At 45.6% G+C, this 13,846-nt stretch overlaps 1 protein-coding gene across 25 annotated transcripts in view; it reads left to right on the top strand.

The window, feature by feature from the left end:
• ITSN1 (intersectin 1) overlaps positions 1-13,846 on the top strand; it is a 236,254-nt gene that overhangs the window by 168,369 nt on the left and 54,039 nt on the right. For all 25 annotated transcript variants that reach the window (XR_006283914.1, XM_043522810.1, XM_043522801.1 and 22 more), the window contains 2 exons: positions 1,938-1,983; positions 13,369-13,490. Coding sequence is in view for 24 of the 25 variants with exons in the window: in XM_043522810.1 (XP_043378745.1) it covers positions 1,938-1,983; positions 13,369-13,490 (168 nt within the window). In the remaining variant the exon portion in view is untranslated. The remainder of the gene's footprint in view (positions 1-1,937; positions 1,984-13,368; positions 13,491-13,846) is intronic.

The following is a 13,846-nucleotide window of genomic DNA, read 5'->3' as shown; positions in this document are numbered from 1 at the left end:
TTTTTTCACTTTTTGGAAGGACTGAAGAGTGATACTTTTTTATCAGTAGTACAGTATGTAGATACTGAAAGAGCACTCATCTTTTCTATTAAAATAGAAAATAGTTATCTCTTCTGTGATAAGAAAAGGAGGACTTGTGGTACCTTAGAGACTAACAAATTTATTAGAGCATAAGCTTTCGTGGGCTACAGCTCACTTCATCGGATGCATATACTGGAACATATAGTAAGAAGATATATACACATATACACACACATACAGAGAAGGTGGAAGTTGCCATACAAACTGTGAGAGGCTAATTAATTAAGATGAGCTATTATCAGCAGGAGAAAAAATCTTTTGTAGTGATAATCAAGATGGCCCATTTAGACAGTTGACAAGAAGGTGTGAGGATATTTAACATAGGAAAATAGATTCAATATGTGTAATGACCCAGCCACTCCCAGTCTCTATTCAAACCCAAGTTAGTGGTATCTAGTTTGCATATTAATTCAAGCTCAGCAGTTTCTCACTGGAGTCTGTTTCTGAAGATTTTCTGTTGCAAAATTGTCACCCTTAAATCTTTTACTGAGGGGCCAGAGAGATTGAAGTGTTCTCCTACCTGTTTTTGAAAGTTATGATTCCTGATGTCAGATTTGTGTCCATTTATTCTTTTGCGTAGGGACTGTCCGGTTTGGCCAAGGTACATGGCAGAGGGGCATTGCTGGCATGTGATGGCATATATCACATTGGTAGATGTGCAGGTGAACGAGCCCCTGATGGCGTGGCTAATGTGATTAGGTCTTATGATGGTATCACTTGAATAAATATGTGGACAGAGTTGGCATCGGGCTTTGTTGCAAGGACAGGTTCCTGGGTTAGTGTTTTTGTTGTGTGGTGTGTGGTTGCTGGAGAGTATTTGCTTCACGTTGGGGGGCTGTCTGTAAGCGAGGACTGGTCTGTCTCCCAAGATCTGAGAGTGAGGGATCATTTTTCAGGGTAGCTTGTAAATCTTTGATGATGCGCTGGAGAGGTTTTAGTTGGGGCTGAAGGTGACAGCTGGTGGCGTTCTGTTATTTTCTTTGTTGGGCCTGTCCTGTAGTAGGTGACTTCTGGGTACTCTTCTGGCTCTGTCAATCTGTTTTTTCACTTCAGCAGGCCCAACAAAGAAAATAACAGAACGCTACTAGCTGTCACTGGGCTGAGGGGCCCAGTGGGAGCCGCGATCAGCAGAACCTGCGGACGCGGCAAGTAAACAAACTGGCCCAGGGCGCCAGGGGCTTTCCCTGAACAAGTGGCGTCCCAAGTTTGGGAAACACTGCAGTAGATTAAAGGATAAATCTAATCTCCACTGTTCATTATTTATGCAGTACACTTTAAGAACAAATAAAACATGTTCCTGTTCTTGGATCTGACAGCCTAATGTTAGATATAACACAAGTGAGAGCAGCATGCAGGGGAGAGCAGAAGAGGGGTGAAGGTTTCAATAATATTACCAGCATTCAGAAGTACTCTTTTTCTGGGCAGACTTTTCATAACTCTGATGTGCAATAGGATTTTTGGATTTTCAGAGGTTGGTTCTCTATCTGGTTTAGCTGGAGCAATTTTGCCCACTGTGAACTCTGACTCAAATTGTATTATCATCTTCCCTTTAGATTGATGGGGTTCATGATCTGTCACACAGCTGGAAACCTTCCCAGATTCTCCAAACTAAAAACACTCTTTCCTTCCTAAACTAGTGAAGATGTTTGTTTTTAATTATTCATTACTCACTATTACAGATAATATTTGGGGTGACAATCCATCTGAGAATTGCTACAAGGATAGATCCACTCTAGGACAGTCACTAACTCTTCAGAGCCTTCTTTTGGAAAATGCTGTAGCAAAGCCATTTTGGTAGTCAAGAGAAATAAACATATGAATATGTGTAAGTTTTATATTTGCCTTTTTATTTTAAGGTCCCTGGAACTGCTGGAAAAACGGGAAGTTTAGGGAAGAAACCTGGTGAGTTACACAGTGTGGCAACATTTTATTTCTCCTAAAGGTTATATTTGCTTCTAACAAAGAGTAAGAAACTTAAATAGGAATGAAATCTCCTTTGAAACAATTCAATAAGTTGCTCATTCTTATTCTTCCCTCTTTCCCTAGGTATAGCCCAGTATGTTGCTACCTTTCTTTAAACATTTGCGTCTGCTTTAGGGTTTTGTACAGCATCCATCACGGCAGTATCCAAGCACCAGGTGGTTACAAAACTCGCCAAAAAACTGTTGCCTGAAAGTGAATGTAAATTCACATAACTTGGGGATAGTGCATATAACAGGGCAGTTGATCCATGAGGATTCTGCACTTTTATGTACATGTCTGATAAACATGGTGGTGAAGTACACATCCCAGTTCAGGTTATGGCATTCTGCCTGGAATCCTGAACAATTTGCTTCCCCCAGCAGCCCACAAAACTGAGGGTTGGCCCTGTCTATTGCTCAACATGGAGGTTTCAGTGTTTCTAAATGCCCAGCCAACAGGAAGTGAAAATTCTAGTGACATGGTTGAATGTTTTCACTACTTTCTCTAAATAAAGGAGCAGCAAGAAGACTGGGCATTCTTGGCAGAAACTGGTAGTGGGTGGGGGCACAGGGACAGCTATTTTCTGAATTTTCAGAAGCAATACAAAACTGATTACAGACATGTCAATGTTTATACAGAGAAGGGTTTTGTGTCTTCAAGCTGTATATGCACTGTGCTAAAAGGGGCCTAACTTTCTTGAGCTGGCTTTTGATTCAGTTGGAATTCTTCCCATGAGAGTTCAACACTCAGAAATAATAAAGAATATATTCAGAATGCAATAGAGCTGTTTGGTTTGTTTTCTGAAAGATTTCTAAGAGCCTCCTCTTTAACTTCCCACTTCTCCCATGTAATAGGTGAAAATCTGAACTTGCAGGTATGGCATAACTTGTGTGAACTTGTAGCAATAATCCTCCATGTGTGTGGGAAAGGGGATATTCTGAAACCTCTAGTCTGAACAAATAATTCAGTTTCTATATTTAAATGGTGATTTGTAAGAAAATAGGAGTACTCTCGTGTTCTGGCAGACAGATGAAGAGAGAGCCAATTTTTGCTCCCTCCAGCAGACTTGCACAGAATAATACAGCAGATTAATATCATAATTATGGCTTGCTACAGTGGAAGATGGGTATTTCTGAGCTTTATCAGTTAAAACTAATTTTAACCTAACTAACCCCACATCTAGTTTCTCTCTTCCTGCTCTCTTGCCCCTGAATAGCTTTAGCTAAAATCCAGAGGCCCACAGAGTTTCTCCAATAGCAGTATATCCAACTTTTCTGCGTAATAGCTTTACTACTTCACTTTTGTAGAGTAAAATGCATATAACTATCATCAGTTCTTCTCCAGCTATAATCCTGTCATTGTCCAGATAACTTTAAAATGTTGTCTGCAGCCTCCTGCTTGCACACTGGACATGCTGCACCTTCAGCCCAGCTTCCAATTCTGGTGTCTGTCCTACTCTCAGCCACCAATTCTTCAGCCTGCTCCCTTGATTCTATCCCTTTTTGACTCCCTTGCCCCCACCTCAACTGTCCCTCTCTCTCATCCTCAGAGCCACTCTTCTGCATTTAAACATTTCATCATTTCCCACAACCTCAAGCCCCTCGACATCAGTCTGCCTCTTCACTTGAACATTCAGTTCAAAATCGGATTAAACAGTGTCTCCATTTCGTATAAACTGCCTTCAGCCACCTCCACTTTAGGTTACCAGGAAACTTTCTGGACAGATCTCAAGGCTTCTCTTCCATTCTTTATTTCTCAATTTATTTGCTGCCTTCAACACAGCTGATTGCTCCTGTTTTATGAAAACCTCTCCCCGTACCTTCCAAGACTCTGCGCCTGTGATTCTTTCTCTTCAACTGGTCCTCTTCTGAGTTCCCTAGCCGACTAGCCTCAGGTGTCACTTCTTTCATCTATATGCTGCCCCAGTATAACCTCATTCATTCTTAACTTCCATTGTTACCATTGCTGGTGGGGAGATAGATCTAGGAGTCAATCACCATTTCCTGCTGCTCTGTGCAGAAACACATAGGCAAGTGTGTGCATGTGCATGGAAGAGTCTGCTCAGTTGCAGATTCAGCCCTCATGGCTGGGCATGGTGTAAGGGCTCTCCTACTGCTTTGGCACTCCATGCTGACAGCAGCTCTGGCTCTGGGCTGTTCTCTCTTCCTGTGACTAGACCCTCCAGCCAGGCCACTTCTAGGCCTGCTTCTTCTGGGGAAAGCCAAGGCCAACATGCCGATGGTCTGACAGCCTAATTCGAGAGATTGGGTCCAACTCAAGCTTTTGGGGCCTGCCCAGCCCTTGGCTGTGTGGTCTTCACACCTCACCCTAGGTGGGCTGGTAGCAAAACCCAGGTTTACCCTCTACTCTGGGTTCCAGCCCAGTGACCTTGTACGAAGCAGATGATGTCTGTTTGTTCAGACCCACTTTTGTATCCCTGGGCTGCTTCCTGGGCAGCTAGGCCTTTCCCTGGCTGACTCTTCTATAGGTCCCAAGACAAAGGGGAGCCAACGTAGTTATGAAGAACAAAAGGAAACTAAAAAGTCCATCACTTACCTGTCCTAAGGAGGCTCTGACATTTTAGAAGTCTATAGTTAGGTTCAAGCCCCAGCTGGTCCTTCCTTCCAGGCAGCTTATTGACTCAAAGGTGTAGCCAATTGTTGACTGCACTCATGGTTTGCTCTTAAAAAGTTTCAAGAGACCAAATAACCGACTTAGCCAAATGTATTGTCTAAAGACAAAAGAGTACAATACGAAAAGGAGACACACACATCCTTCTTCTGGGAAGCAATTATTATCTTGCAGCGTATTCACCTTACACAGAAAGTGTGCTTTAAAAGTATATATTCTTCTCTGAGTGCTGTCCCTGTGGGTGCTCCACTCCAGGTGACGGTGCGTCCCGGTGCCGTTGATCGGAGATCTTCGGAAGCAGTGCCTAGTCAGGATGCACATGCTCAGTTGCTGTCTCGGGGTCTCGTTAGAGTCTGTGCGCACATCCCGTGCCCCCCTCAGTTCCTTCTCAATCGTCCTTGGCTGAAGGCAGGACTCGGGGCAGTGCTAATACTCTTCCCTGGTCTCTGAAGGAAACAATCACAAAAATATAGAAATAGTTAATAACATCCCAGTTATTTCCCTTCCTTTAGAATAATTACTTAATTTAAAAAAAACAAAAAACAAAAAAAACCCACTTTTTTTCCTCAAGCTCGTCTCCCGTGGAGATACTCTCCCCCGGCACTCCAAGTTCAACAATGTCAGGGGCTTCAGGATTTAAAAAGTGTGTCTCCTGTCAGGACTCTATGCCAGAGTCCAATGGATATTCACACTGTATGAAGTGCCTAGGTGAGACACACGTCCCTGCTAAGTGCCTCCACTGCACAAGCCTCAAAACCAGGGCTTGTCGTGACAGGGACCTGTGGCTGAAAATTATTCTTATGCGGAAATCCCTGCAGCCACCTCCGGAGAAGGGCACTGTTAAACTCTCTCCCTCATGCTCCCCAGCCAGGTCTGAACCTATTGGGAGCACGGCTTCACCCTCTCAGGCAGAGAGGCAAGAAGCCCAATTGTCTCCAAGCGGAGACTTTCACAAGGCTAAAGGGTCTCCTGCAAGATCCTTACCCTCAGTGCTGTTAGCGCCGAAGGCAGGAGCCTCTGACCATCCCAGCACTTCAGCAGCTTTCGCGGAGCACAGAGCCAGGGACCCAACTTCCCGTGCAAGGAAGATCTCCTCAGCACCGGCCTCTTCAGCACCAAAAATAGACCTGGTGCCGACAGCACACTCTGCTCCGACAGCACACTCGGTGCCGACAAGAACATGGGCACTGAGCCTGCCTGCTGCTCACATAGCAGCAGCGGACCTCCCGCAGGGCGCACACAAGAGACCCGCAGCACCAGGGAAAGCTAAACAAAAGTCTGTGCATGCCTCTGAGCAGAGACCTCGCGCAGCGCACTCAGACCCAAGGGAACAGCAACAACAGTTGCTGAGTCAAGATGACCTTTCAGTGGCACCTGAGCCTAACTCTCCGCTCCTGGACACACAGTGCTCACTCTTTGACCAGCCACTGTCCCCACCTGACCTGGCCACCTTCACTGACAGCAAGCCTGATATGCAGCAACAGCAGGAGTTCTCCCCACCTGCCTCTCCTCCTCCACCGAAACCTTTTACACCTCAGACCACGGCAAACAACCACCAGCTTCAGTTTCCCTACTTCGCTCCACCGTGGGCTGCACTTGACTTCTCTTATCCAGTGCGTTTGCCTCATTGGTACCCTTGGCCAGCTCCTACTGCCACTCGACCTCATGCTTCTTCCACCAGACCACAAGCTCCTTCTGTGCCTCCATCTACTTCTAGAGGACCTGAACCCCCCTCGGAAGATGTGGGCCAGGGTCCATACCCTGATTCGCTGACTCCTAACTCTCCATCAGCTCCAGACAGAGCCCTCATGACAGAATGTGGACGACCTGAAACAGTTCCAGGAACTTTTCAAGAGGGTGGCACTCAGCCAAGACATACCTTTAGAAAACGTCCAGGAGACACAATACAAACTCCTCAAAATCCTTCAACCTTCTGCACCCTCAAAGATCGCGCTTCCCATAAATGACGCACTCCCAGAACCAGCTGACGCTCTGACAGACCCCGCCTCTATCTTACCAACTTGCAGAAAGGCTGCACGCAAATATTATGTTCTTGCTAAGGACGTAGACTTTTTTTTCTCTCACCGACAACCAAAGTCTCTTGTAGTGGATGCAGCGACCCACGGGACAAAACAGTCACACTACTGGCCCACCCTGCAAGACAAGGACCTCAAACATGTTGACACCCTGGGTCACAAGGTTTATACCTCCTCCACTCTGCAATTCAGAATTGCAAACTACTGCACCCTACTTGCAAGCTATGACATTGATAACTACAATAAACTCTTTGACTTTACTTCACATGTTCCAGAGGACAGGAGAGCAGACTTTAAATCCGTCCTTGTCGAGGGCCAATTTGTTTACAAAATGGCCCTACAAGCATCTCTAGACATGGCGGATACAGCTGTCCATACTACCACAGCTGCTGTGGTTATGTGTAGAGCTTCCTGGCTCTCTGCATCAGGTATCCTCAAAGACCTGCAGACCAAAGTGGAGGACCTCCCCTTCAATAAAGACAGACTTTTTTCCAAACAAAATGGACAAGGTCCTTCACATCATGAAAGACTCTAGAGCAACCCTACGCACCCTTGGCATCTACCCATCAATTCCCAGGAGACAACGGTATCAACCTTACCAGAGGCCACATACACAACAGTGTCACCGGCCTCAGAACAGACCCTACAACGTGCCTAGGAATTGCCCTAGATCTCCTAGGCGCAGACAAAACCAAGCGCAAACAGCTACTTCCCACCCTCCGGGAAATAAACAACAAATTTGAAGCGTTGGTCGAGGGTCTGCAGGACCACTCCTTAACTCCACTGCCTACTTGCCCATTTGGCCACGGCCTCCAGACTTTCCACCATGCCTGGCAGAAGATTATACAGGACCGTTGGGTCCTAGAAATAGTTCAGTCCGGCTACTCCACCCCTTTTATATCCCACCCTCCTACCCTTCCCCGTCCCTCTTCAGGGACCCCTCTCACAAGCACCTACTTCGCGTAGAAGTGGATCATCAACATGATCCATGATCAAGTGGAACCTGTGCCGACACAACATTGAGGAAAAGGGTTCTTCTCCCTCTACCTTCTGACCAGAAAAAGACAGGGGGATGGAGGCCTATACTAGATCTACGCCGACTGAACAAATTCGTAAGCATACAAAAATTCAAGATGGTCACGCTGGGCACAATAATACCTGCACTGGAACAAGGGGACTGGTTCACAGCCCTCGAATTACAGGATGCCTATTTTCACATATCCATTCATCCGTCCCACAGATGCTTCTTATGCTTCACAATCGGATACGACCATTTCCAATACAGGGTATTCCCTTTTGGACTCTCCACAGCACCAAGAGTATTCTCCAAAACCCTAGCCATAGTCGTGGCCCATCTCTGCAGACATGGGATTATACTTTTCCCCTACCTAGACGATTGCCTCATCAAGGGCAACTCATATGCCGAGGCGCTTCAAGTTACCCATTTCACCATCTCACTCTTCCACACCTTGGGCCTACAAATAAACGCCCAAAAATCTACCCTGATGCCTACACAGCAGATCAAGTTCATTGGCGCTCACCTGGACTCAGTTTGAACCAGAGCCTCACTACCACACACCAGACTCCTCACTATCCTACACCTCATACGTACGCTCTCTGTTTGTCCCAGGATACAGGCAAGAATTTGCCTGCAGCTCCTTGGACTCATGGCAGCCACCACCTTCATGGTCAAGTACACCAGGCTGCACATGAGATGTCTGCAGGGTTGGCTCAACTCAAATTACAAACCCAGCAGGCACAGCCTCTGCATGCTACTGATTCCTCCAGCAAACGTACTAGCTTCCCTGCAATGGTGGACGAGACCAGAGAACCCTTGCATTGGGCGTTCCCTTCCAGCAACAATCCCCCATGCTCGTGCTCATCACAGACGCTTCCCTAATCGGCTGGGGAGCACATCTGAGGGGACACAGGGCACAAGGCCACTGGTCCGTGCCAGAGACGCGTCTACACATAAACCTCCTAGAGCTCAGAGCAGTGAGACAAGCCTGCCTTCACCTTCTTCCCCTCATAAAGAACAAATCTATCCGGATCCTAACGGACAATATAGCGTGTATGTTTTACATCAACAGACAAGGGGGAACACAATTGCACTCCCTAGGCATGGAAGCCATCCGATTATGGAATTGGTGCATACAAATTGTTGCATCATACCTACCCGGCTGTCACAACACTACTGTCGATGCACTCAGCAGACACTTCTTCAGAGAACACGAGTGGGAATTGCACCCCACGATACAACAACAGCTCTTCTCCCAATGGGGCACCCCATCAATAGACCTCTTTGCCACAACCCAGAATTGCAAATGTCACCTCTTTTGCTCCAGAGCGGGATTTGGGACTGCATCCCTCGGAGACGCATTCCTCATCCTGTGGAACAACTCTCTCGGGTATGCCTTTCCACGAATCCCTCCGATACACAGGGTCCTTCGCAAGATCAGAGACGACAAGCCCCGGGTCATACTCATTGCCCCAGCTTGACCGAGACAGATATGGTCCTCCATGGACTCTCCCCAACAGACCAGATCTCCTTTCCCAGGACAACAGACAAATTCTTCACCCCCAGCTCCAGAAACTCCACCTGACAGCATGTTCCTTCATGGTTCCAAACCCACGAATTAGCCTGTTCTGAGCAAGTCCGATATGTCCTCCTGCATAGTAGAAAAGACTCCACTCGTAAAACTTACCTGCAGAAGTGGAAGCAGTTTTCCCTGTGGTGTTCAAACAGTTATCACCTCATATCGCAACCCTTCCTAACATCCTAGACTACCTCCTAGAACTAAAACAGAACGGACTCTCGCTCAGCTCCATCAGGGTACACCTAGCGGCCCCTACCACCTTCCATGATTCGTTAGACAGATATTCATTCTTTGCCTACCCCACCATAAAACACTTCCTCATGGGCCTACAAAATCTCTACCTCGAGATTTACCCTTCTGCAGCTGCATGGAATCTCAATCTCATTTTTCACAGTCTTATGAAACCTCGATTTGAGCCCTTAGCTACTTCATCTCTTCTTCATATGTCCATGAAGGTAGCCTTCTTGGTTGCTATAACATCAGCAAGGAGGGTAGGGGAAATAAGCGCCCTGATGGCCTACCCTCTCTACACAACCTTCTCCAAAGAGAGTAACCCTGCGACCCCACCCTAAATTTCTCCCTAAGGTGGTATCCACCTTCCACCTTAACCAACCAATATACTTACCTACATTCTATCCCAAACCTCACGTGACTCCACCCGAGGCAACGCTGCACACCCTCGACGTCAGACGAGCACTGGCCTTCTATTTAGACAGCACTAAACCATTTTGTAAGTCCTCCCGCCTATTTGTCTCCACTACCAATCAAAGGGTGCAGCCATTTCTAAACAATGACTTTCCAAGTGGATCTCTGACTGCATCAGATCCTGTTACCGCATTCAAAATGCTCAACCGCCCAAACGCATCAGAACTCATTCTACTCAAACCATGTCAACATCCGTTGCTTTCCTCCATAATGTACCTATTCCTGATATCTGTAAGGCGGCCACGTGGTCCTCTGAACACACATTTACTAAACACTATGCTATCACACAGGATACCATGGCAGACACCATAGTGTGCCATACAGTACTGTCTACAGTACTCACTGTCGCAACTCCAAAGTCCCACCAGCCTTAGTGGGTACTGCTTCATATCCACCTGGAGTGGAGCACCCACAAGGACACCACTTGAAGAAGAAGAGAAAGTTACTTACCTTGCAGTAACTGAAGTTCTTCGAGATGTGTGTCCCTGTAGGTGCTCCACTCCCCGCCCTCCTCCCCTCTACTTTGGAGTTCTATACTGACTTCTCCACGGTAGAGAAGGAACAGGGGCGGGGGGCCGGGGGCCGGGGGGGTGCGTGAAGCGTGCTCAGGCAGACTCTAACGAGAAAGCAAGACAGCAGCTAAGCGCGTGCGTCCCGACCAGGCACTGCTACTGAAAATCTCCGATCAACGGCACCGGGACGCACCGTCACCTGGAGTGGAGCACCCACAGGGACACACATCTCGAAGAACTTCAGTTACTGCAAGAAGAAAAGGAGTACTTGTGGCACCTTAGAGACTAACAAATAAATTGGTTAGTCTCTAAGGTGCCACAAGTACTCCTTTTCTTTTTGCAAATACAGACTAACACGGCTGTTACTCTGAAACGAGTTACTGCAAGGTGAGTAACTTTCTCTTTCAGCTAGCAGTATTTATAGTATGATTTTAAAAGTTACAAAACTTTTTACGTGTCACTAAAATCCAACCCCAAGTTCGTAACTGTTCCTTAACTTGTTCTGTTTTGTACTTTCCTTACCTCTATTTTGGATACTACAACCCAAATCAGTTGGGCATAGAGGTACATCCCAACCTGTGCTAGGACACGCCACTACATGTATCTTGGTTTTGACAGGCTTCCTGTTTTTAATTCCAAAGCTGACTTCAGCTTTGGAAAGTGTTGTCGGATATTTGATATGGGTGAACAGAATTGTGGGGAGATCGTAATGTGTTCAGCTAACATAACTTCCCAGCACATGGTATTAATTATATATATGTATGTGTGTGTGTGTGTGTGTATTATATTAATATTGTGCATGTAATACCCATTAATGTGGTGTATACTATGCCTAACATATATGTATCGGCTAATAGCTTCGAGCAACCTCTGGTTAGGCTCTTGCCCCAGCTAGCCTTTCCTTCACATGGCTAGCTCAAGAGGTCTAGTCCCTCTGTGTCAGCCACCACTGAGCAAAGCTTTTCCTCTTTTATATCCTCCTTCCAGGCATGACATCTTGCAAGGGTGTAACTGAGTGGAGCTGATTGGGCCCACAGGCTCTCATTAATCCCTTCTTGGTCATTGTGGGAGCTATCTTTCTCTTCTGCTGAATCTCCAAATGCCAGTGTGACTGGGGCAGGTTATGTTAGGCCATCCCAAGACTAAGACTGGTCTGTGCAGAGATGGCTTTTCATGCAAACACTGTGTCACAAATAATACAACACAAAATATGCCTCTTGAAAACTCACAAAAATATTGCACCATAAATAAATGCCTTAATCTAGGCATACTTAATCTCAAACAAAAGGCAAACTCAGTACACTTCCTGGGAGACCTAATCAGCCTAACTCAGTTACCACATCACCTAGCTAGTTCCCAGACTCATTCTAGCCATTGCCAAGTAAAAACTGCCTCTGGCTCCAGCCTGTAGAACAAAACACACACACACAAAAACCCGCTCAAAACCTGCCCGGGAAAAAGCTTCCCACTGAGCTCCCATCATTAGAGACCATTCATCTGTGAGCTATCTGGGGCTCTAAGTCCTCCTATTACTCCACCCCAATTAGGCCTAAAAAGATCTCCTGTACAAATGCCCCTTAGTTTCTTTGGCTCATAGGTGGCTACTCAATCACAGCCACGTCAAAGACCTAGCTTGTCAAAAACTAAACTCTCAAATCCTCTTCCACTGTTGACAACTCCACTATCCTCAGTTTACCACTGGGTCCCAATTGTTATAATATTTAGCACCACCTCCCTCTCTCTTACGGGAGTCCTGTCATTAAATCCTGCCTTGTTTTATTTTCCAAAACGTTCATTTCCTGTCTGCTTCCATTGTGACAACATTTTTGCAGGGTTTGATTGTTGCAAGCCTTTCTCCCTGGCCTCCTGAAAACATGCCTTCCCCTGAGAAGTCTGTCCAAATAAGTGCCACCAAAAATATTCCTTGCAAAATGCTTCCATCATTGTCAATCTCTCATTGTTGTCACTGGCTTTCTGTTGCCTTCCTTAATCAAACTAATCTTTGTTCTTGCCTTCAAAACTCACCACAGCATACCTCTCTGCTCTTGTATCCTTTTGTTCCTCCTTTAACCCATACTACTGCTCTCTGCGTCAACCTCCTCTTTCTGCCATTATGTACAGTGTTGCCAACTCTCGCAATATTTGAGTATTTTATGTAGGCCTCTGCTCTTGGAGCCATGTGATTGTGAGGATCTCACAGTTTTTTAAGGTTCTAGCTGGAAAATATGAATGGTACAGGTTCAAAACCCACAAGGCAAAAAAAAAAAGAGAACCCAAACTCTATTCTTTAAAATCTTATGATTTTGGGGGACTTGACTCGTTTTTGAACCCTTGAGGTTGTCATACAGTTTCTTTCATGTAAATTCCTTTACCTGGAACTCCCTCTCTGACTCCTATCTGCAACACCTCCAACCTCTCCTCCTTCAGGTTTTTTCTCAAAATGTGCTACTTCTGGTAGCCATGAAGACTACAGTCTCTCTCTTTTTTTTTTTTTTTTTTTAAGTGGTGTGTGGCCCTCATGAGAAACATTACTTCCCAAGTGACTGCAGAATCTTCATCCTAATCTGCCCCCAACCAACCATGTACTATTGTCTTCACACATCGTTTTGTTCCTAATTTATGTGTGAACTCTTTGGGGCAAGGCTCTGATATCTGGTAAACTGCTGTCCATATCTGTGGCACAGCATAAATGGAAAATAAAACCAATTTGATGGCAAGAAGTGCATAGTGGACGTACTGTCCTAATGAGATATGGCACAGTAAATATTGCATGCTAAACTTGGGTACAGGTTCTATTTTTCAGATTAACAGTAAATGGAATTTTTTTCTCTTTCAATTTAACAGAAATTGCCCAAGTTATTGCCTCTTACACAGCAACAGGACCTGAACAACTTACCCTTGCTCCTGGTCAACTGATACTCATCAGAAAGAAGAACCCAGGTGGCTGGTGGGAGGGAGAGCTCCAAGTTAGTTACTACTACTGTTTTTATAAAATTCCACATCCATATTTTGCTTTATTTTTCAAAGGATGGACAGATCAGTACCTCTGGGGGGGAAAAGATTACAAACCAAAATATTTGAAGCATACGCATTCACATTAGTTCTTTAAAATAAAATATAAAATTGTCTAAGGTAATAGCAAGGCATTTTGCCATGCTGTGGGTAATAGAAAGATACAAAGGACAAATTTGGGGCTAATCAACTCTATTTCTTCAACCGGTCTTGCTAAATTTCTTTTGGTCTAAACTGACCATTTAAACTGGTCATTTTTTTCCATTGAAAAGATTAGTGGGTCTTAGAGTGATAGTCGATTAATTTCTTC

This window comes from Chelonia mydas, chromosome 1, assembly GCF_015237465.2.
Source record: "Chelonia mydas isolate rCheMyd1 chromosome 1, rCheMyd1.pri.v2, whole genome shotgun sequence".
In the NCBI taxonomy this organism is placed as follows: Eukaryota; Metazoa; Chordata; order Testudines; family Cheloniidae; genus Chelonia; species Chelonia mydas.
This window is presented reverse-complemented; position numbering and strand designations above follow the sequence as displayed.